Below are 25,572 nucleotides of genomic sequence, written 5' to 3'. Positions count from 1 at the left end.
ATCCAAAATATCCATTTAACAAATAACCATTTAATAATTTATTAGAGTTTCAGACATTTCAGACATGGAACTCTTGGCTAAATCAGAGTTTCGACATTCTAGAAATATATATTGTAGAATAATTTACATATTGTAGAAATTTCAATTTGAACTAAAAAAAAAAGTGCAATGACCTTTTCACAGCCAGTTAACCTTTCATCATCACTTTATTGCATCACTTTGTCTACTTTTTTAGACAGCATTTAATTTTAGCGAGTTGTTTTGTTGTTGTTGTTTTTGTATATAGGCTAAAATATGAAAGGCAAAAAAAAACAAAAAACAGAAAAGAGACTAAAACCGATATACAAACTAGCTATAGGTAAATAATAATAATAATAAAAAACCTAAATGAAACAAAATGTGCACACAAAACTAATTTTCAAATTAAAAGAAAGTAAAATAAATATTCATGGAAGATTTATTTTCTTTTTGTTTACATCCTCCCATGTACTTATTTATAAGACTCCCCTTTTGACCACCAACATTTGTGAATGTAATATTTAGCCTATTTAATATTTATTTAGAATAGTTCTCCAAGGGCTCTTAGTAAACATGCTTTTGTAAACTTGTAAACAAACACCTCATATATAAACCTAATAAACACTACCTCTATTTTTAACATCAATTTACAGAATGTGATTATTGTCTGTGGTGTAATGCTGCCACCCTCTGTACTGGAGAAGCAGGCTGTCTGCAAAACAACCCTGTTTCACCAATAGGAAGTAACTACGGTAGAGCTTCGTGTTCAAAACACTGTCAACGGATCAACAACAAAAACAAGCAGAGCGATTTGCTGAACCTTTGTCATTGGTAAGCGTCTCAAACAACTCACGTAAAATGTCACACATGTATATCGCCTTTTATTTTTGTGGCTGTAGATGCAGAAAGGGTCGATGTGTTATAAATTAAGTCCTTGTATTGCATACTTTTATTTTTTTTACACGTCCAGCAACGTAAGTATTCTCTCCTCTGGTCAACGCACGACATTTGCCATTTAATTTTGTTGGTAGCATTTATAAACATTTCAGTTAAAACGCTAAACTACATTTCGGTGCAGCCCTAATGTTGTTTTTGTGATAGATAGGTAGCGTTAGATAGATAAATACATAAATAAATTCCATGCGCTTATTGTTTCGCTGTTGTCACCTCTGTGGATGCCTATGCTTGATTCTACATTATATTTAGCTTATCGTGAAGTCATTAAGTGAGTTCACAAGGACATGTATTATGCATTATTAAAAAAACTAAAACTTATGACACTCTAAAAACAGAAGCGTTAAGAATACTATGGAATTTTCTATTGCAGAGCTGCAGAATCTGGTCGAACAGAACAGCACTAATCCAAAACAAACGCGTTGTCATGGCAGCCGTGTATTTGAAATTCAACAACTTGTCAATGCGCAATGCGCAGCTGTTTGCACTGCATTCAAATGAACGTCTGACTCCTGACCCGAGGCTTATTTTAGAACAAGTCGAGTCAAGTTAACAGCTTTCGAAAATTTTATCTTTAAACTTTTTTGTGTGTGTTTTTGGAGATATATAGTTATTACATACCAACCAATGGTCGGTTTGATTAAGGTTTTTGATATTCACACTTTTCTATCTGTGATTGTTTCTTCAATATTATTCATTTATTTATTGTTGATTTATAAAGCACATTTCAAAACATAGTGATTGCTAACAGGATATGAGGAGACTTTGAACCAGTATAACAACAACAAAAAAATGTTTCTGTGGAGAATCACTTATTGCACCTTTAAGGTCTGGGTAGATTAGATGGTAGCAAAAAGCAAACAGTCAGTTCTTGTAATCAACATGTTGGATGCAGGAGAAATGGGCAGGTATAAAGATATGAGCAAATTTGACAGGGGCCATATTGTTATCCATATTGTTATGGCAAGGCGTTATGGCAAGGGTCAGAGTATCTCTGAAACAGCAAGACTTGTGTGTTGCTCCCTCTCAGCAGTGGTGAGAATTTACCAACAGTGGTCCGAGGAGGGACAAACCACAAACCAGCGACAGAGTTTGGCTCATTGATGAACTGGGGCATCAATGGAAGGTACACTTTGGAAAAGGTCACAAAAAATTTGGTTTGAGGAATATGAATAAAGCGTTTAAGGTGTTGCCCTTCTGTGGGATGTGTTGGACAAACAAGTTGGATCCATGGTGGCTCCACCTTACAACCTACAGGACTGGAAGGATCTGCTGCTAACGTCTTGGTGCCAGATACCAGTGAGAAAAATGAATGGAAAAATTAAAAATACTTCTAGGTCCAACACTGCTGAAAATGTGTACAGGCACCAATGCACTCTATACCATTTCCCCGCGACCCTACAGAGGATAAGCGGTTTGGAAAATAGATGGAATATACTGCAACAATAATTCATTCTCAAGTGAGAAACAGTTGTAGTCCCACCTAACAGTTGAAAGAGCCAATTGCCTTATTGATAGAGTCATTGCATTACTCAGAATGGTGGTTGTAGGAATGGAGGTTCCACCTTTTATTTTAAATAGCCAAATACCTATTTTGTTTGTCAGATTTTATTCCTGATTTTAATTGTTTTTGATATGTAATTTTAACAATTTTGGTCTTTCACTGTTCGAGTAGAGCTACACTTGCATGGCTGGAAATAGCTGCTAGGCATTATGGCTGCTGATTGGACTGACTTGCCTAACAGACTTTAAGGTCATGCTATATTGTTATTTGTGAATATAGTCATGGCTAAGGGACAAGGGAGGTTCCGCTCAACAAGTGCTATTCAGCAATGTAATGAGCCACTATGGGATATGGTGAACAGGTGTTTCACATCATAGCTGTTAAAGTTACCATGAAATCAAAAGGTGTGTTCCACTTGAAGTGACGCTGCGCAGACAGATCGGTGTATGACAACAAAGTTCTGTGAGAGCAATTAGACAGCAGATGGTTCTGTATCACTCTCACTGTACTTTGATGTCATACAAAGTCATCAGTCTGCGCAGGGCTGCTTCAAGTCGAACGCATCTAAAATTAGCTTTTTTTTTTTTTGAATATTGCAGTTAATTGTATATTATTTATTCATGCATATCACATTTAAAAAAAAAAAAAAATTAATATGCCCTCATAATCTTTAATCAAAAATATTAAATCACCCTTCCCCTCGCAATGACATCTCTTCTCTGATGGTAAGGACTGGACAGTAATCGTTCCTTTCCAAACACCTGTCACTCACATGAGATTGCAGCAATTAGCAAACAGCAATGATCCAGTAAATTCCTGATGGGCAAAATCAAGTCCTGGCTTACATTTTTTTTTTTATCTTGTTCAAGAAGCCATTTCACTCGCATATATACATCACAATAGAAATGCAAAGGTCCTTGTTATTTCCGCTTCATGCAGACTGTAATATTTTGTGGATTTTAGCCCAACTGAAATGCTGTTTTGACCTGTGGGAGCCAAGACCAGAACTGTTCATTTCATAACTTTTATTAGTAACACTTTACAATAAGGTTCAACCTACCATGAACTAATAATGAAAAATACTTTTGATAACCTTATTTTATGTTCATTTTTTTAACATTTACTAATACATTATTAAAAGTTAAAAGTTGTATCTCTTAATATTATGTAATGGACCTGAGCTAACATGACCTAACATTGAACAATTGTATTTTTTTGGTAACTTTACAATAAGGTTAATTAGTTAACATTAGTTAACATGAACTAATAATGAACTGCACTTCTAAAGCATTTATTAATCTTTGTTATTTCAACATTTACTAATACATTATTAAAATCAAAAGTTGTATTTTGTTAACATTAGTTAATGCACTATGAACTAACATGAACAATTAACTGCTATTTTTATTAACTAAAATTAACAAAGATTAACAAATACAGTAACAAATGTATTGCTCATGGTTAGTTCATGTTAGTTAATACATTAACAAATGTTAACAAATGAACCTTATTGTAAAGTGTTACAATTTTTATTAACTGGCGTTAACATAGATTAAAAAATACTGTAACAAATGTATTGCTTATTGTTAGTTAATGTTTGTTCATGCATTAGCATTACCTAATGAGACCTTCTTGTAAAATGTAACCCTTTTTTATTGTGTCAAAAAACGGAAGTTAAACAGGAATTACAAACTGGTTCTGTATATTGCTTATCAGAAACATAAACAAAAACTTTTGCTCTCTAATAGTAATGCAGCCCCATCCACCCACTATGGGTGTTTTATAGTCTTGCTCTCTCTCTCTCTCTCTCTCTCTCTCTCTCTCTCTCTCTCTCTCTCTCTCTATCTATCTCTCTCTCTCAAAAAAAAAAAGGTCTGGTCTGGACAGACAAGGTTTTGGAACAAGATGAATCTTGCTTTGAAGTGAAGTTTGTGAGATATACTTTGAATGGACTTCACAGGATGTTGTGACAGATATCTGTCTGTGATGGTTTCATTTTTGAGGATTAGATTTAGATCACACTCTGCTTAGGAAAAGAAACCTACAGACAGAGTAACTCAGCAAGCCAATATTTTAGCAATTAAGATCTCTTTACTCCTATAGTTTCACCTGTCAATACAAAAGAAGATCGGACCAGAGCGCTACATCCATTTGCACCACTGGAGTGTTCCCATTGTGCTTTTGTATAAAACAGCAGCATATGGGAGTCGGACAAAGAGTTATTGGATCTGATTTCAAGGGCAGACCTTTCCATACCCGTGCTAGTGTTACCTCTTTTAGACATCATAAAAGGATAGAAGAATGATTGTTCTGTGACCACAAGTTTTCCATGTGACACATGTGCATCATCTCATTTGTCCATTTCTGTCTATTCTTTTTGCTATTTTTGAGTCGGGGGTTATGGGACACCCCCGGCCCTGACCCACAAGGCTGCAGGTTAAGAGGTCCATTCCTGGATGCTGTTTGTCCATAGCCATCGGGGGACTAGAATCAGAACCAGACAGGAGGCCCACCATCAATGTGCTCCTATTTGACCTCCAGATCAAATGTGAGTCAACAGATTTCAAATTGTAAAAAATTTCAATTGTAAAATTATTTCTTAATATAGAAATCAATTGCTTTTTAGTATAAGTGTTTTGATTATTTGAACATAGATTCAAGTGACAAAAGGATCAATAATGTGACACTAATTTTTTGTCCTATCAATTAATTTATCCAAAAATACATTAAAATGCAAGTATTTTTGCATATTTTATTATTATTTTTTAGAAAAAATATTTTAACAAAACATTTTCACTGCACATGACACAAGTCATTATAAATTTAACTTTTCTTGTAAATGGTATAACAATTTTTCAAAACCATATAAAACCACAGAGAAACCAGAGTACAAATGGAACTTGGCACATATGTTTTAAAATATATATTTTTTTAATCATAGACAGACACTATGTTATTGACCTAATAGGGCTGGACGATATGGCCAAAATTTATATCACGATATAATTCTTAATTTCGGTCGATACGATATAATTCCGATATCGATATGAACTATATAATAGCCTCAGAAAAACTGCCAAGAATGGCCACAACGTCTGAAAAATGAATTTGCCAAATCTATGAAATCTCTTCCTATAAAACTATATAATATTTAAGAAATAAAAACAGTACAAATAAATTTATGTTCAGCTTTTATTTGTATTTAGCCTTCATACAAACATAAAAAATAAACATAAGACTCACTCACTTTTGTAATATTAATATCTTTAACATTAAACTATAACGTAGGCTGATTTTATTATCCTTAATATAGATTAAAACAAAAGTGCTTCAGCCAAGATAAAGATTGTGAAAAGTAAAAACAGAAAAAAAACAGTGAGAAACAACAAAAACACATTGCTGGGGCAGGAACATTGTTGAGTGTTGATGACACTAGGGGTGCAATGGTTCAAATTGCTCATGGTTCGGTTCGTATCACGGTTTTAGGGTCACGGTTTTGGTACAGTTCGGTATGTGCTATTAGCACGTACCGAAACCGTGACCCTAAAAATAAGACTACGGTCAAATAAAAATAAAGAAAATAAGAACAAACGATCAAACTACAAGCAAATAAGTACATCACAAATAAGTACAATAAAGCAAATATTCAAATAAAATAAACAGTGCTTTTCTGGTTTTCAGGTATCGAACAGCAGTTTTGAGGTACAGAATGGATAAAGTAATCAAATATAAAATAACACTGCATATTATCTTTACTGTATAAAATAAATAGTATTAATCATTATTGAAGTTACAAAAACTATTCAGTCAAGAGCAGTGAGTGATTTCTTTGTTATTTGTTGTTTGATTTAACATTAAAAACAGGCAGCAGGAATATTTTTTTCCCTTTTAAGACATGCACGATCCAGTAGCTACATATACTGTTACACATGCGATGTCTTTCTCGACTGTTATACGTTCAATTAAGACATAACCGACTATGTTTGCTAGGATACTCGCCAAGACTGGCATGTTGACTTAATTTTTGTATGAATTTGTCCGCCGAAGCGCAAGACGTGAAAGAGAACTCAGTATTTGAGCGCTGACTGAAATAAGCGTGTGCGCGCGTCGCATGAGCGCACACAAATCTTCTCACAGCGCGTGCGAGTTCTCTTTCGCGTCTTGTTCTTAAAGGTTTAAATCAGCAAAGCTTAAATGAGTTTAGTTTAAACAGATAGCATCGTGTGCTGTTCAGGTCTCACCTGCGCTCGCGCGCTATCAACACCCGGGTGATGACGGCGTAAATGACTGGACATTAGAGCACACGGCACTCGCTGTTAACAGTTTACAAAGAGTGACTGTTTTGTCCACGCTTTCTGATTATCGTTGTTGTAACGTTTTGCGCATCCATCGACTGAAACATACATTATCTGAACTCTGTCTGTTTTCCACGTTGCTATTTTAAACAAACCATATTAACCAATAGATACGCTGATGGCAGCGTGTATCTGTGATGTACGTCATCACGCAAATAGCCAATCGCGTTCTGCTCTTTCTAACGGCTGCGCCTCAAGTGAGAAATGTTGTAATGTATATATCGAAATACCGGAAATGTGTTTAAAAATCATATCATCGTTATCGAAAAAAATTATATCGCGATATATATTGATATTGAATTATTGTCCAGCCCTATGACCTAAATGTCAGCTCTTTCAAACTTGTACTAACCTTTGCCCTTGTTGAAATTCCAAATTCCAAACAACCCTCTTCTAATGTGAGCAAATCATTTCTTCTTTTAAGCACATGTCTGTCCACTCTGATAAACCTGTTTGTTTCACTAGAACCGATGCAACATTCAAATTAATGATGCACATGCTATACTCTCTGTGTTTGTTTAGCTGAAGGTGTGAGAGTGGGAGGAGAGGTGAGATGGAGACAGAGGAAACAGAAGGGCGCACTTTAGTGCAGGTGATCAGTGAGAAGTACAGCCCAGAAAACTTCCCATACTGCCGTGGGCCAGGAGTTGGAGTGGTGATCCGGTCAAGTCCCCAGGGTTCACCTGTCAAAGGTCAGTTTTATTTTTGGCTTTAGGTGAAATGCTGAGCCTGCTAGTTAAAAAGGGTGTGTTAGATATGATCTGGATCCTTCCTGACACACTACTCGTTGCCATTTAACACTGTTTTGCTACGTTTGTAGAACTGTTAAAGAGCATATATTGTTATCATTAAAGTAATATATTCTAGGGCCAAAAAACTAAAGGTTATTCCAAAAATATTAGGTTAATCCATTAAATAAATAATGTACTGGTACTGGTAAATATGTTTATATCTTCAAATTTTAATGAATTTTCATCATTTACATTAAATTGTTATTACAGGTTAAGACTAACCTTAACCACACTTTTCAGGGATCCAAGGCTTTAACAATGGATGATAAAGACGAAACAGTAGGATGATCATTTCTGAATGGAATCAAAAGCTTGCTTGACTGTGAACAGCTCGTTATAATATTGATTTCTGATTGGTCTAGCCTGTTATTTATAATTTGTTAATTATCGTACATAGAGAATTTTTACCTTTCATTTGCATGATAAGTTTTAACTAATACAGTGTTAATTTAATGTAAATGTTAGGTGTCTTTTTTTTTCTTCTCAAGAACGGGGATACCATCTCCCCGTATCCTGCCTCAAATCAAGCCCTGTTTATATTTGTGTGTGTGTGTGTATTAGATCGTCTGAATCTGCCCAGCATCCTGGTTCTGGATGGTTGTGGAATCACGGAGGCCGGAGATGAAGAGGAGGTGGCCACTTTCTGTGCTCATGTGGTTGAGCTAGACCTCTCTCACAACCAGTTAAAAGACTGGGGAGAGGTGAGAAAAATGTGTTTGTGTCAAAAGTTTTGCCTCGGGTTTATTTACATTTATGTATATAGCGCAAAGAATGTCTCCGTTCAATGTTCAGAAATGCTTACTGTGAGATTCAATAATATTCATTAACATTACCTAATGCATTAGGTATCATGAACTAACAATGAACAGCAATTTTTAATGTTAATTTATGTAGCTTAAATTTTTTTTAAATGTATTAGTTTATGTAGAAATGAACATTGACCAAGACTAATAAATGCTGTAAAAGTATTATTGCATTAAATCATGTTAATATATAGAACCTTATTGTAAAGTATTACCTGATTTCACTAGACTGATGTTGGTGGATAGGAAAATGAGTTTCAAGTTATGGTCACATGTACCATTGAAATTTTTTTTACTGAATAATATCCCCACATAGTTGTAGCATTGGATTCAGTTTTTTTTAGACAATTTCACTACACTGACCAACAGAAAACGGCTTGCTTGCTTTGAAAGTGACTTCTGTCTGAGGAGTGCTTTGTGTATCACTACACTATTAACAGTGGACCTTTTTTGCTGGCCTTAATTGGCTCACGTAACCTCACCTTTAGTTTGACAAGTCTATTTTATGCACAGGTGAGACTGTAACATTCAAAAGTACAATGAAATAGAGGTCTGCTACCTGACACAAGCTCAACAAGCCTGGTTGGGTTCGGTCAATTATTCATTCTTTTCTCTCTTTTTCTCTCCTCTCTGTAGATAAGTAAGATCCTGTGTAACATCCCTAATCTAGACTTTCTCAATCTGAGTATGAATCCACTGAGAGGGTCGAATCTGGATCCTGGAACTGCTGAAGCATTCTCAGGCCTCCGCCGCCTTGTGCTCAATAACACACATGTCACCTGGGACATGGTGCACACACTTACACGAGAGACCCCAGAGTAAGTGTGTGCGTGTGTGTGTGTGTGTGTGTGTGTGTGTGTGTGTGTGTGTGTGTGTTGCTGCCCCCTGCAAATTATCTATAGCTATTTCTGGTCTGGTGGTAGCACTTTTAGCTGTAGCTTAGCATAGATCATTAATTCTGATTAGACCATTAGCATCAGCACCTGAAAATAGTCCACAGCTAGGTAACTTCCAACGTGACTGGCACTAAGTTTGTGTAGTTGCAGAGTTGCAGCCGGCTAATTGGGTACTGGCTGGATGTACCTGTGTGCAATTAGCCATGGTTATGTGTGTTGTAAAGGGCTGTGGTCATGATTGTCATGTTGATGGAAGTAAGCCTCTATTCAGGCGCCAAAGTTCCTTGATTATTACGCCGGAATGAGAATATAATTCCTAGCCATATCAGCCTAGAAAATCGCAACTTTTCATTTTCTGTCGGTCTTAGTACACAATGTAAATACAGAAGAATCAAGTTTAAATAGGAAAAATATCGAAACTCTTTGGTCATTTTTGAGCGAGATGCTAATGGTCTAATCAGATTCAATGATTTATGCTAAGCTGCAGCTAAAAGTGCTACCGCCAGACCCGGAGATCGGCTGAATGGATTCGAAAATGGTAAAACTCAACTGTTTAACTCTAGGGCAGTGAAAATGAGCCTATGTTCAAAAATAGTGTTGTGTTCCTTTAAAGGGATAGTTCACCCAAAAATGAAAATTTGATGTTTATCTGCTTACCCCCAGTGCATCCAAGATGTAGAGGACTTTTTTTTCTTCAGTCGAACGCAAATTATGATTTTTAACTGCAACCGCTGCCGTCTGTCAGTCAAATAATAGCAGTGATTGGGAACTTGAACAATAAGAGTCGAAAAAACTTCCATAAACAAATCCAAATTAAACCCTGCGGCTCGTGACGGCACATTGATGTCCTAAGACACGAAACGATCGGTTTGTGCGAGAAACCGAACAGTATTTATATAATTTTTTTACCTCTAATACACCACTATGTCCAACTTCGTTCAGCTTCTGGCTAGTGAGGTCTGATCGTGCTCTGACAACGGAAGTGATGTCTCGCGCTCATTGAAGTATATGGGCGAGACATCACTTCCGTCATCACAACGCGTTTTTTGACCTCACTAACAGGAAGCTGAACGAAGTTGGACATAGTGGTGTATTAGAGGTAAAAATTATATAAATAATGTTCGGTTTCTCGCACAAACGGATCGCTTCGTGTCTTAGGACATTAAAGGGTCATGAAACCCCCCTCTTTCCGCTCAAGTCTAGCTCACAATCTTTTTGAAAAATGCAACTTAAATGGGCGTGGTGGCTGTAAGAAGAGGGGAGAGGAGAGGAGAGGAGAGGAGAGGGAGGAAACTCTCATCGCCAGTAGCCCATGCATATCGACTGTCACTAAAAATCAGTGGTAAAACATGAGGAAATACTACATTTTTTTTTTTTTTAAAAAGAAAAGTTAAAATCTAATAAAATACACTGACACTTTATTTTTATCTTTTTTACTGAATGCCCTGCTACATATATCCTACAGTAATCGTAATTCTATTTAAAACATATTAATGTACATGTGTAATTACAGTCATTATAAAATATATAGTTGTTTATATACACACTATACATGCATATATTTGAAAAAAAAAATAACGCTTAAAAAAAACCTTGCGTACATAGCATAGATCTACGTGCCGAACCTGCAACATGCTCAGTCAGTCAGGCTGCGTGTCGACTGGAGCAGAGCAAGCGACCAGAGCATTTTTAGATTAATTCCTATGGAAGTTGAGCGTCACATTTAACTTACTCAACTTCCATAGGAATGAACCGAAAACACTTGCGCTTACCCGCTCGCTCCGCGCCAATGGACACGCACCGTCAGTCAGTCAGTAGGCTTGTTTGAGATGTGCCTAGCCTTGCCTGAAGTTCAGCCGAGAGTAGGCGGCTGCAGTGAGGGGAGGAGTGAAAAAAGTGCAGGCAAGACGGACAATTCTCCTTTCTCGTAGTGTATCAGACACCTGCGAGATTAAGCCGGATATCGCGGGATTCACACTTGTGCGCTGTGTTGCTGATAAACTGGATGTAATTTACATTCTGCTGCTTTTGTATGAAAATAAACATAATGAACAAGACACCCAAAGTACTTGTTATTTATTTCCATTCGAAGAATGTGTGTATCAATAATTTTTATTTTAATTACAGACATGTTTTTATATATTTTTATAAATATGATATAACCCATAGAAAGATCACACAGAGACTTTTGGAATATTCACACATAATTTATACGCATAAAATCATGGCATTAGAGTTTTAAAATCAAACATTTTAAATCAGATCAATATATCACGGTTGTTTAAACCAATAAGCTTTAAGCTGTGTCGTCAGCAAGCCGTTTCCCATCATGCTTTTGGTCAGCGCAGTCAGTGGAGAGCAACTGCGCTCGACTGCAGAATCCGATGAGGACGCCTCGCGCTCGTGAGAGGTTTTTGACACACGTCAGCATGACATCAGAGCAAGGCGGACCACCCTCGGACACATTTCTAACCGGCATGCATCTTGCGGTGATCACCGTTGATCGGTTCTGCGCAGAATTTGCTCATCTCAAACAAGCCTAGTCTCTCTCACTGTTTAGTGCCGTTAACCGTCCTCGTCATTGGAAAGATCCACGTGGTGTCATGAATAATTAAGAGAGTGTCTTCTCATTGGATAAAAAACTCAGTCCCGTTAATAATTATGAAACACCGATGAGTCATCAAAGCACTATCGTGCTCTGCTGTGACGTGGACAGGATGAAGATTTTAGACCCGGAAGACGAAAATAGCGTATAAAAACTCAAATTTAACCATTTCCCCCCTACTATTAAATCTAACAGATGCTAACATTGTCTTCAATGGTGTTCAACACACATACCTCTGTTAAAATCTCAGAAATTTTGGTTTAGGGTTTCATGACCCTTTAATGTGTCGTCACAAGCCGCAGGTTTTAATTTTGATTTGTCTAAGCAAGTTTTATTTACTGTTATAGTTGAAGTTCCCATCTACTGCTATTATTTGACTGACAGACGGCAGCGGTTGCAGTTAAAAATCATAATTTGCGTTCGACTGAAGAAAAAAAGTCACCTACATCTTGGATGCACTGGGGGTAAGCAGATAAACATCAAATTTTTATTTTTGGGTGAACTATCCCTTTAAAGTAGCCATATGTAATGATATTTTTTGTAAGCAACATAGAGTGAATGTTTTGCCAGTGCCCGATTTGTTTTGGAGGGCTACCAAGTAGTGAAGCAGTTTTCTTAAAATATTTTTTTCCCAAGAAATAAAAGATTATATCAAACTCGCATGTTTTTTATTTTAATGCACTTTTTCTTTTTTTTTCTAAGACAGAGACTTATTTTTAATAGAGATTATTTTTAGCATTGTGCGGCTGCCGTATCCCACTAGTTGCAAGAAGTATTCACCGATCATTTTGTCATGCACTAAATCTTGTGTGTTTTCTTGTGCTTGTACTTATGTAGGCTGGAGGAGTTGTTTCTGTGTCTGAACGAGTATGAGAGCGTGAGTTTGTCATCTATATCATACCCATCCCTGCGCCTGCTGCATATCACAGATAACCAGCTGCAGAAATGGGTGGAGGTGCGAAAGCTGGGCCTTATATATCCAGGCCTGGTGTCTCTTATCCTGGCAAACAACTCTCTCTCATCTATCCACGAGCCTGAGGACTCCCTACATAGACTCTTCCCCAACCTGCGTAGCATAAATCTACACAACTCAGGTGCTGGACTGCATAAACACCATCTCTGTAGACAGAATGATTTAAAAGGATTTATGGGAATAAAGAAAATATAGTTACCAGTAAATGTAAAATTTATTATCAATATCTGTATGAGGAACAGACCAAAAAGTTGTAATTCATTGAAAATCTTTCCCTCCTTCAATGCAAGTCATCAGCTTTCTGTGTAAATATTTTTAAGTACCTCTCCTAAATAATCATGTAGTATTAAAAGGTTAGTTTACCCAAAAATTAAAATTCTGTCATCAATTACTCAAGTCCCTTATGTCATTCCAAACTATAAGATATTTGTTCAGTAATTTATTAATTTTATTTTATTTTTTGGTGAACTAACCCTTTTATAGATTACTAGCTAATATTATGTCTTTGTGCTATTGTAGGTCTAAGTCGCTGGGAGGACATTGAGAAACTGAATTTCTTCCCAAAGCTTCAAGAGGTCAGAGTGATGGGTATTCCTTTACTGCAGCCCTACACCGATCAGGAGAGACGTTGTCTTATGGTAGCACAGTGAGTAAATGATCAGTACACAAAAGTAGCCACTTTTGAAATGTGCAATTGTTAGATATGATTACTCAAATCAATGTGGCCACCAATATGGAATTGTACACGTCCATGCATTCATGCACTCCCTTACACACACACACACTTGTCCTTCTGCTGTGTTTTGTAAGGTTGCCTAATGTGACTGTATTGAACGGCAGTGTTGTCACTGATGGAGAAAGAGAGGATGCAGAACGCTTTTTCATTCGTTACCACCTAGACTGCCCTGAGGATGAGCTACCACAGAGGTAACCCCCTTACACCACCACAGTCAATATACACAACTCTTTCAATCTCTTTCTTTTTAAAGAACTATATACAATAGATCTTAGAAAATGACTGGTGTCTGTATCATGGAAATATATATAATTTGTCCTGTCTAAAAACAAACCTAAATAGCTTATTTTTATTTCTTCATAACTGCAAACCCAAGTCTTATCTGTGACTCATGTTACCCAATTTCCCACAGTTTAATATGCTGATGGGGAAATGTATTTTTAGTTCCCTATCAAATCTGACTAGCCCTATGGTTACTCTCTGCAGTTGTAGTCATTCCCAAATCAGTACTTCTTTACTGGCTAAAAATGCTATTTGTCAATTGTTTAGAATATAAAAACATCCTTTATGAGGTACAGTATATCTTTTACAAGTATATTCAGCAGGATTTGTATTTCTTTCCAACTCCTTTTAATTTTTGAATGTCCACAAAATAGGTCTATACAGAAACATACAGAGGGGTAGAGAAATGTACCATTTTACAAGGGTTTAAAGTCTCGATGAAATGGAAGTAGCTTTTGTGTTGTGAAGTACACACGAATCAAACGGATTATCGAAAAAGAAAAAAAATGTAGGGCAGTCGACTTGGTTTGTTCTATGTATTGGTTGTTGATTGGATGGAAGCAGATCAGCTGAATACGAGCTTGAAGTCGATTGTAAGTAAGAGACAAAAATCCTGTCATCAGAGATACTGTCACCAGTATTAAATTCTAAATAATGGGCTGAATAAGTGTTTTTCCGTAATTTTGGTTCTCTCTTAGTTACTCAAACACTAAAGTTTAGTTTAGTTATTGCATTTTTTCATTTGTCATTATTGCTTGTTTCTGAGCAGCTTTCTATTCAAAGTGTTAAAAGTAGTTAAAAGTGGCTTTAGTTGACTTTTTTTTCTCTTTTTCTCTTTTTTTTTGCTGCAATGTAATAAAATCTTAACAATGGTAGAGCCCAGCCACCTCTTTCCGGCTTAGCAAAAATATCCTCTCTCTCTTTGGCCATGTCTAAAGTATCATGGTGGCCATCCACTACATTCAAACCTATTTTCCTGTCACTTCTTTTTCTTTAGTTTGGCATTTCCAGTTTTTCAGGTGACGCTTAACTCTACCATCCTTCATTTCTTCCAGCCTCCCGCATTGCTTCTGTTTTTTGGGGGACTTTCAGGGAATATTTTGGTGGGCATTTCGGGGGATATTTTGGAGAGTCTTTGCAGGTCAAAGATATGAAAAACAGATCACCCACATTCTTTGCACACCCCATTCCACTTAACCTAAGAGAGTGTACGGAAGACATTTTCAGTAACCGCGGCAAGCCCCAGCTTCCAGCAGGGGATTCTAACCTTTGGGAGACAATGTGTCCACTCTCTCCCTCCTCAAAGACGCCTTTGTACTGGAATACTCCAATCAGAAAATCGATACACAAGGTGGCAGCTTTATTCGTTCTTCCCCTCCTTACATCCCCCTCTCTCCCTCCGTGTTCTTCTCTACAGCCCCTTTTCATTTGCTTTAGAGGGGATTGAGTTAGCTGGAGGATATTTTCGAAAGGGGATGGAATGACGTCCCTGACTCAGTCTCTCCTATTTTTTCCGTTGAGCAAAGGAGACGCTGTTTCCTTTGTTCTGGAATGGCTCTTAGACCTAGTGTCAAAACAGTTATGACACAGAAGTTCCCGCTCTAGCTATAGAAGGTCGGGAAACTGGAGATGAGATAGAAGCAGAACTTTCTCAGAAATAACATCCTTTTAAAATGTCTAGAGTATCAGATACTAAAATGAGGTTTCTTACAACCTCTCTTAAACATGTGCTTATGAAAAGGGATCATGATAACATTTAGCAGAAAAAAGAGAAAGTCGGCACACCATGGCTCAAAAAAAAAAAAATTATTGACAGACTCTCACAAAGGTATCCCCAAGATTTGCCTTGGTTTAATTATATTGTGGCCATGATTTAACTAAATTAAAACAAGGGAATGATTCAGTACATTGTGGCCATGAATAAATAAGTTGTGGGATCAGTTTCACCCAAAAATTTAAATTCTGTTATCATTTATTCACCTTCATATTTTTCCAAACCTGTATAAATTTCTTTCCTCAGTGGAACATCAAGGAGAAGTTTAGCAGAACGTCTCTCTTCCATAAAATGAAAGTGGATTAACCTTTGTTTAATCAAGAAGTCTCTTGAGATTAAATCACTTTTTGAGAGAGACCTGGCCAAAAAGGCACACCATTAGATTATAACACAATTAAGTTTAAATGCAACAATTGAACAAAAATTAAATACATAGAATAAAGACATAGAACAAAAATAAAATACATTCATATAAGCATAAGACTACATATACATCATACAAAATCCAGCCCATGAATAGCAATTACACTCTTCAGGTTACATATTTTTTATCAAAGTTTAAAATTACCCCATGGTAACAAAATGATTAAGCTGTTGTGCATGCTGAAGGTTATACCATGACCAGGGTGGTAAATAAGCAAAAGTCTTTATACCATTTATGGTAATAAAATCTGAACCTAACCTTCAACTTCTTTGTTAAGAGTGCAATAGTGAAGATGCAACATACTTAAGGTAGGCTCACGCTACACAGATTTTGGCTGGATTTTGCTGTCGCAGACAGATTTCCAAGGTCTGCGACAAAAGCCCCGGATCGCTGTCAAATCGGTGCTCGTTGCAGTTGCTGTTACTCCTCAAACATGAGCATGTCTCCAGCAGTCAAAAACGCTGCGATATTTTCAAACCTGTTTGATATTATCCCACGTGATCTTGTCATGTGAGCAATGAAACATGGTAAACTGCTCTAATGATATCATGCACCTTAATGTACATGAATACAAGGCAACAATTTGATCATAATTGTTTTATACTAATAATCTAACAAGAAATATATTTTTAAAATGAAAATAAATGGTCTTTTCTCTATACTTAACATTATGATATATTTTATTTACCATCATTTTATTCTTTCTTTCTTTCTTTCTTTCTTTCTTTCTTTCTTTGTCTAATCTTTTTTTTCTGTACATATGACTTGGGCAGCGACAGCACATGAACGGCTCTCTAATGTCTCAGGTGAATTCATGTGAAAAAATGTTTTTTTTCTTTGTTGGTCGGGGTTGCCAAAGATCTTGTAGGTTGTGCACCTTATCATCATTGTGTTGTGTAGTATGAGCGCTGCTAAGACAAGAAGACTACAGACGACAAGAAAACGTGTTGTGTAGTGTGAGCACCATGGTGATTCATGCAGTCTCATAGTTCTGTAGTGTGAGCTTGCCTTTAGTGAAGATGCAACTAGAAAGTAGATTACAGTATCATCTACAAAAATATGCATTTTAACTGTAGGCAAGTCCTTCCTAATATTATTTATAAAAACAGAAAATAGAACAGGTTTTTCTGTAAGGGTATATTTATTGTTTGAAAGAAGAAAGAAAATCATAAGCATTTCAAAAGACTATTTCTTTACAAGTCACTTTTTAATTTGTTTCTTCCTGTGCCCACCGGGACCACTTTCTTTCCAACTCCTATGTAAACTAAAACCGAGTTACACTAACCCCTCATTTCTGACCTCCTCACACCATCCACATCCTCTATATTTCTTTCTCTCTGTCCTTTTCTGTCTGTTTTTCTGGAGGGAAAGCCATTTTCCCAGAGGGATGAGGTTAAGATGAGAGTTGGCACTAGAGGGTGAAAGGGCAGGTGCAGAATTAGATGGTAAGCTCTAGATATGGGTTAAGGTTGCCCCCTTTTTGAACCCAGCCTGCCCTTGCCCCCACCCCTTGGGTGCAGATCAGAGCTTAGGCTATGTTACCGACTCTGCGATAAAACTCTGAAAGAGGGCAAAGATCTGAGAAACAGAGAAAGAGATGGACAGAAAGAAATTATGCCTCTCTGACCTCAAACACACCTTTAGACTGGGCCCTCTTTGAATACATGAGACGTAACCAGTGCAGAGACCCATTCAGACTAACTTATGAAACTCAAACTGTGGTAGCATAAAGTAATGGATAGAACCATTTGAGAGACTTTCAAAGTGATTTCACAGTAACCTTAGTCGCATTTACGGTTGCTTAGACATAAACTTTAGGTATAAGTATGCATGGGACTGTTATCTTTATAACACTGAAAAGATATAGAGATTTGAGCGCTGGCTAGTGTAATTCAAACCCCTCACTGCTTGATTGCTCACATCGATTTTCTAGTTGAGGCCTATATACATTATTTAGTGTATACTTTCCGAAACTACTTTATAGGCACTAGAATAGCTATTTGTACTGTCCTGCTAGAAAAAAGTGTTAAATACTTTAGCTTTAGTTTAGTTGTACCAAGGCTGCCAAACAGATTGGTCCTACTCACCCTCCATTAGGCAGCTGTGAGGTACGCTTTTTACATAGTGTAGCCTACATAGGTAAGAGGGTGAAATAGGTGAAGGAGTCCTATACATTCAACAGCCTCTAAGTAACTAAAACCTGAGCTGTGGCCATGGGCACGTTGATCCTCCCTGGGAGTAACTGGAAACACAGGAATGATAGCAGAGTAGAGGAAGCAAAGACAGGGATGAGAGGAGGAGAGTGTGAAGGAAATGAAAGGGGCTATTGGAGTAACCATAGCCTGGGACCTTGTTGACATTTTGATGGTGAACGACAACATAGGGGCCTAGAGGAGAACAAGGATGTAAGAAGGCAAATGTATAGGGAAAATCTAAGTGCGTCACTCTTTACAGACAATGAGAAATTTAAGAAGATTGAGTTGAAGTGGATTGAGTGACCAGGCTCTTTAGCATTCATCATGGTGGATGTCGATGCTAAAGATGTCAAGATAGAAGGATTCATAGACAATATAGACAAGTCTTTTTCCCATTTAAGCATTGCACTGCAGTTTTAATGAATTTAAGGGTATTGTGGCAATCTACACTGAGACTGTGATTACTTGAGGTAAAGGACCTGGGATAATTAATAATGCTCACTTCAAACAGGCAGCACATATTTATTTTTGCATATCCAACTCAAAAAATTTTTTTTGTTGTTGTTGTATTAACAGGGCTGAAAAATGAATTAAATCAGACTTAAATGCATTTCAGTCTGAGCGATCAGATCAAATTTCAAGTACTTTTTATCATCACTCAGGACACAACATGCATGTAACTGACATCATACACAATGTGCAGTAGTGTCTACAGCCAGTGGTATAGCAGATGGGCATGCACTGCGGCCACGTGTTGGGGGGCCCCGTGATAACCCCCTGTGCTGGGTTGTGATGATGATCAAGTATCAACAATAACCAGAGATATTGTCAAAAGCATAAAATATTGGCAATATTAAGAAGATATGGCATTTCCAATTAATGCAGGACTATTACATTCATCTAGTCTATTATTATTATTAGGTTACTTATTAATTATTACTATTAGGTTACTTTTATTATTATATTAATTTGCGGGGGATTTGCGCTACGCCACTGTCTACAGCTATGTCCAAATGTATTTCAATTCACTCTTTTCCATAATAAATCAAGGCTTTTGTCTGGAGGGACAACTGACAACATTGTCCCGGGCCCACTGAGGCCAAATTATTGAGTCTCGCTCATAAAAATCTTACCATAGCCCCTGTAGTGAACTACGTGAAATACGCTTTGTAGTGAAGAGGTGAACAATTTTGGACACTAATGTATGCAGAAAATACAGTAATGACTCTTGTTTTGTTGTCTCTTATTTTCTCTTGTGTAACTTTCAGTTGTTGTAAAAGAAAACAATGCTCTTGGTCTCATGCAACCACCTACATCATTACTATAGCAACCCATGTAGGTATTCTAGTTATTGCTTACACTGTCTGAAAAAACAGATCCGATTTCAACTAATGCAAAATGACAGTCAGTCCTAAAGACTGGAAAACACAGATTCCATTTGTGTGGAATGTGAACAAAGCCTAAGATTCTGTATCTCTGCTGTGCCTTTCAAATAGGCATTTACCCCAGGTTCATCCAGGGTGACTGCCACTGTACTGAAGTTGCTTTAGATAAAAAGCCAAATTGCTGACAAGTAAATAATGAATGAATTTCCTTGGGTCCCAGGAGGTATTGTTATGTTAAGTTGTAGATATTTAAATATTGAGCTAATGGTGAATGTGCATGTTATCTACAGTACCTGAAAACAGATCATGTTGTTTTTTGAGACCATCAACAAATGCAGTATCTACAGTAGACTCACTGTATGGCTCTACGATGAAAACTGTACGGTGGCGACTGTCCAGTCCCATCTTCGAGACTGATCTAGCACTGTTTGAGGAATCCAAGGCAGCTATGTTATCACAGCGAACACCCATTCGCCTTCATTTAAGGAGCTTAGCCACACTAAATGAGACCCTTGAGTGAGACTGTTCTTTCTCTCAGACAGAGTGGCACTTTGTATAGAGGGGGCAGTATTCCCATGGTGAAGGCAGGGAGCCACAGGCACCTACCCAGGCTCAGGCTCTGCTTTGTGGGGAGACTTTTCTGGACAGGCTGGGGAAATTACTTTGATTGGCTGTGTCGGTTACTGTAGCCCTCTAAAGCTAAAAGACTTTTTTGTGGAGATTTTATTTAATTGTCCCTGCCGATCTCCTCTTATCTTTCCCACAATCCTTCAGCAAGACGGGAAAGAAGGGAGGGTAAAAGGGGTGGTGGTGAGAACTTTCTCACAGTTTAAAAACTCAGTGTGCTTTACAAACACACAAACAGGTACACAAATACACAACCACGTCTTCTCACAAACGCACAACTTTATGGTCACATTTTTGGTGCACTGATATTAATTTTGCCTTTAAAATGATTTAGAGGAGATGTCTCTCTTAAACATTTGACTGTGATTGACATTTTTGTTGAAAACGACATGTCAACATGCCAGGTTTTGCAAGCATAGGCTATATTAAGTAGAAGTGTGCTTTACGTGCGCTTTCGTAGCCCATTAGCTCTATTCCAAATCCTTGTGAGTAGACTTGCAAGTCCAGTGCCTTGCAGCTGCCTTCTAAGGCAAGAAACCTCACCTGAATTAGAACAATTGGAACAAATTTACATTGGCAGCATCTCACACACATTGCGTTCTAATGTAAAAGTATGATAAACTTGTACCACAATTGATTCCAATAATGTTAGCATATTGCTGAGCTAACTCATTCCTGTAGCACTCTATAGCAGTCATTCTTGACTCTGGTCCTGAGGACCCAACACTGCACATTTTGTATTATTATTTTTAATCAAAAGTATTGTTTTTATTAGTGTTATTTACAGTTTGGCCAAAACAAATTACTTTAAAAGCAAGCAAAATATTGCTGCCTACAGTCTAGAATAATAGTCTTTGTGAGTATGCCTATGATTATTCAAAATGATTTCTATGTAGGCCATTCATTAGGTTTTAAAACAGAGCTATTGTATATTCTTTCTGCTTGCTTTCTTCAGTCTTTCTAACTAAAATCCACTCAACATTTTGTTTTAACATAAATGGGTCACTAGGTGTAGCAGCGAAAATAGCATGGGATAAACTCACATGGTTCTCTCCTCACTGCTGTCCACTCTTTTCAGGTACCACACTTTGGTAGCACGCTATGGCCGCCTAGCCCCACTTGCAGAAGTGGATTTGCGCCCTCTCTGCCATGTCCAAGTGGAGGTGCATTTCGGGGACCAGACAGAGCCCCTAGCGCTCAGATTGGATCAGACAGTGGGAGACCTAAAGAAGCAGTTGAGAACCGTGGTCCAGCTACCTCCAAACAAGATACGTGTGTACTATATCGACCGTCAGCTTGGCTACGCATTAGAGCCTCAGGAGATGAAATATGGAGCTCGAGCACTTCATTCCTACAGTATACGAGATGGAGATGAGATCTTGGTGGTGCCTAAGACACAATGACAGAAAAGAGAGTAACAGCTTGGCACTGTTTGGAAAAAATGTATTGGTCGAGATGTTTCCAGAGTTATTGGAATACCATCTTCCAATAAAGGCAATGTGAATGCTGTGAAGTGCATAAGTCACCATGCCTTATATTTACAACAGAGAAAAACTGCCAATCTGGTTTCCCAGCATCTTCAACCCTATTTAAAAATTGCCCCCAAAAAAACGAGATTTGGATCAGGATTAAAACCTCTTTTTAACTTCCACTGCTCTGTGGATGTATGTTTGCTTAAAAATGTGTGGACTTAATAATTTTTATTGATGTGTGTGAGACAGCTACTCAGGAATTACAACTCCATACATGCCTCTACTCTAAAGAGTATTTTAAATTTTTTTAAAGGTGCAGTACAGAATATTTGTACGGAGCCCCGCACATGACACGCAAGAAAATAAATTCAGTTGTGCGCACGATTTACTAAAACGTGCGCATGATTTACTATTTCGTTCCCTTGATTTATAAATCATGCACATGGTTTATAAATCAAGGGAACGAAATAGTAAATCGAGGGAACGAATTAGTAAATCGTGCTCATGATTTAGCCTACTATTTTTTCCTGCATGTTATGTCCGGGGCTCCATATATTTGCCCTCTTGCGGTTAAGGTGTAATTATTTGGGGGGGAGGTTACATTGTTTTGGTAATTATGTGAGTTGGGGCTTTTGTGTCAGCTCCTCAGCATAGATGAATATGATGTTTGAGGCACAGGCACTAATTTTATACGAGTAAATGTGATTAATAATGTAAATCTCACCCCCTTCTAAAAGTTAGATATAATGTAAAAAATAAATAAAAACAAAAAAGACAAATATCCATCAATAACATCTTTTGTTGAAGGAAACTGTCTTCCAACAGTTGTTTTGACTCATTGTAAACAATAGTTTTTAATTTAAATCATGTCACAAAGGTTAGGCAACACTGATATTGGACATAATGATTGTTAGATATCTATTCATGCACCTTCCACAGCATCATACACAGAATCATACACAAGTTGTAACAATCAGACTTTCTTCTCTTTATTTACAGATGTGATCAAAATTTTGATCCAACAGCTCAAATTATAAATGATTATTATAAGATAACCACTGTGAGACAGTGTAAGACAAGGCGTTGCTCAATTTTATATATATGTATATGAACATACAGTGTAGTGTTGTACAGAAATAACATAGTCACTGCATCTAATTTACTTGTGTTCCTACAATGAGGTAGGTTTCCCCAGACATACAATACATGCTTTTCTCTCAAAACACTGCTCTACATTACCTAAGAAACGCTTAACAATGGATAGACATCTTGGCTAGACTTGAAAAATGCCAAAATTACTGAATACAAGTTAAATATCTGTAGATGCATATTGTGAATGTTTAGAGAAGGGGAGACAGAAACTTTTGGCTACCTGTGTTCTTAACATAGCCATTAGATGGGTAGGTGGTCTGGCATGGGGGGAGGGGGGTATATAGAAAGTGAGCTCTATCCACCAGCTGTAACACCAGCCACTTCTTTTCTGCTTGAATTACAACAGGGTCACCTACAAACCTGAAGCCCTCTAAGGTTTACACACTTTACATTCATAAACTTGCCTCCCCCTATTATGACCACAAACTGACTGCAATCCTCTAGTCATCTGATAATCAGGCATGTTTTCAGCAAGACCTGTGCAACCTCTCTCATTGGTGGAAGGATTCTTTGGAGTATGTAGATGCCAGACTCTTATTGATGTGCAAAGCAGAGCATGTGCTTTTGGGTGCATTTGATTATTATCGCTCCCATTTTCCGGACAATGAAAACTAGAGGACCAATAATAATGACAATTCAGTAATATTTAATTTTTTTTAAGGTTTTAATTTTAAAATTTTAAAAGTACTATCTGGTATAATAGATATGTAGAGATGAGTAGATATGTTTAGTTTTTTTTTTAAGTGGAAATGTCGACCACTTTGATTAATTTCATTTTCACAGGCTTTTATTTTTTAATTATTTAAAAAAAAAAAAAAAATCTTGATATTTTAAAGGTTTTAATAGAATTTGAAGATATTTCTTTTGTCATTTGTTGAGTGTGAAACATTAAGGGACAGCTATACACAAATAATCTCATCCTGTCTATTTAATAGCTAATTAAAATTAAGTTAAACTTAAACCGTGCCCCCTCAAACTGAATAATAATCAGATGTAAAGATTTCATAAAGATTGTGGGAGTAGTTTTAATATTTTAACATTCAGTATTTTTTAACCACAGTCAGCACATACCAGTCTATACATTTCAGGAATTGGATTACCAGGGCTTTTCCTGTTCACTCCCATACCATTTCCTAGCAGAATGGCTCTAATGTTAGAATGACTGATATAGTATAGACTCCCTCTCTAGTTACCAAGCTGTCTCTATGCAACCCTATCCCAGAAGAAGGTGTTAACATTGAGCTCAGAATCCATTAGGGTCTCAGATTAGCTATATTATCACTATTGATAGTGGAAGAGCCTGCATGATTATTGTTGGTAGATATTTGTTTTAGTGTAACCGCATATGTCACACTGATGATCTGTTATGCTGTTAAGTCCCATCACTGTTTCAGTTTTGTCCTGTCACTGGAAATTGAGCTTAATTGTCATATTTTTGCCCAAATCCTATGATTATACCATATTGTTGCTACATTTAATTAACTTCTCCCTGTGTAATTTTATTCTTCACTGATAATTGGAAATCCCTTTTAATGCTTACTAATTTCCTCATTTGGATAATAATTCTGCACTATGCCAATGTCTCACTAGATAGAAATGCATGTTTGCTTTCGTTCTCATATACAAACCAGAGTCTGTATGCTAGGGCACCCCTTTTCTCCCGTCTTTCAGCAGTACCTGTGTCTCTACAAGTTTCTCATTGCTCATATTTTGTTCTCATTGTGTTCTGGTTGTGGTGATGACACTTGATCCTCTCTGTTCTGCTCCCAAAGGACATCTGGCCTTTAACGGCAGAATGTTGTTAACAGAGCAGGTGCTGACATATTTACTTATTGCTGGGTCTGTATAATGGTGTTTTACAGAGAGTAAAGAGGGCCATTGGCTTGTGCCATGGATAATAATTCAGTATTAATGATTATGTGAACATTGACATGGAATATTGTTGTAAAAGGTGTGTCATTTGTGTTACAATGAATAATGATATTTTACCATTATGTGAAGTTCTGCAGAATGCCATACTGAAAAATGTTAAGAATAAACAGAAGCCAAGGCTTTGCATGAAATTCATTGAGTCTTAATGTCCCCCAAGCTGCTAAGGTAATGAAGTTTCCCTTTTTAATGACATTTGTTTTATTGTTAGTGGACTTAACATTACATGTTTCATCTGACATGAGCAGAGATGTGTTCATGTTAATTAAGTTAACAACAGTACCCAGAGATCCCCATGTTATGTCCTGGCTCAGCTGGTCCAGCTGTTGAACATGTAAAACTGGTAGAGCTTAAAGGGTTAGTTCACCCAAAAATGAAAAAGAAAACGAGAATACTTTTTGTGTGCCAAAAAAACAAAATAACGACTTTTCAACAATATCTAGTGATGGCCAATTTCAAAAGTCAAGTCAAGTCAAGTCACCTTTATTTATATAGTGCTTTTTACAATGCAGATTGTGTCAAAGCAGCATTACATTGATAACTGGTACATATTTTTTTAAGCTCTTAAAGAATAGTGTCAATGCAGGCAGATCAAAGCACTGTTGAATAAATGTCAAGAATAATGTTGAATATCAAATGTCAAGTCAAATGTCAAGTGTCCCCAACTAAGCAAGCCAAAGGCGACAGCGGCAAGGAA

General features: G+C 37.1%; 2 protein-coding genes across 3 annotated transcripts in view; both read left to right on the top strand.

Moving 5' to 3' along the window:
• The first annotated feature begins 765 nt into the window (after positions 1-765).
• On the top strand, positions 766-24,992 carry tbcelb (tubulin folding cofactor E-like b). The gene is made up of 9 exons (XM_067405602.1): positions 766-849; positions 4,868-5,024; positions 7,354-7,523; positions 8,184-8,323; positions 9,062-9,243; positions 12,764-13,020; positions 13,419-13,545; positions 13,710-13,826; positions 21,401-24,992. Exons 3-9 carry the CDS (start codon positions 7,385-7,387, stop codon positions 21,723-21,725), a joined length of 1,287 nt encoding a protein of 428 aa, XP_067261703.1. The 5' UTR covers positions 766-849; positions 4,868-5,024; positions 7,354-7,384; the 3' UTR covers positions 21,726-24,992.
• The window catches only part of tecta (tectorin alpha), a 37,681-nt gene continuing 25,643 nt past the window's right edge, over positions 13,535-25,572 (top strand). For both annotated transcript variants that reach the window (XR_010896858.1, XM_067405599.1), the window contains exons 1-2: positions 13,535-13,545; positions 13,710-13,826. The gene's annotated coding sequence lies outside the window, so the exon portion shown is untranslated. The remainder of the gene's footprint in view (positions 13,546-13,709; positions 13,827-25,572) is intronic.

Source organism: Chanodichthys erythropterus, chromosome 13, assembly GCF_024489055.1.
Source record: "Chanodichthys erythropterus isolate Z2021 chromosome 13, ASM2448905v1, whole genome shotgun sequence".
In the NCBI taxonomy this organism is placed as follows: domain Eukaryota; kingdom Metazoa; phylum Chordata; class Actinopteri; order Cypriniformes; family Xenocyprididae; genus Chanodichthys; species Chanodichthys erythropterus.
This window is presented reverse-complemented; position numbering and strand designations above follow the sequence as displayed.

What these genes read in the sequence shown, in the direction of transcription:
- tbcelb (XM_067405602.1), top strand. Translation starts at nt 7,385, where the DNA reads ATGGAGACAGAGGAAACAGAAGGGCGCACTTTAGTGCAGGTGATCAGT. An exon ending in CCAGGGTTCACCTGTCAAAG is followed by an intron (nt 7,524 to 8,183) that starts GTCAGTTTTATT and finishes TGTGTGTATTAG; the next exon opens with ATCGTCTGAATCTGCCCAGC. An exon ending in CATAAATCTACACAACTCAG is followed by an intron (nt 13,021 to 13,418) that starts GTGCTGGACTGC and finishes GTGCTATTGTAG; the next exon opens with GTCTAAGTCGCTGGGAGGAC.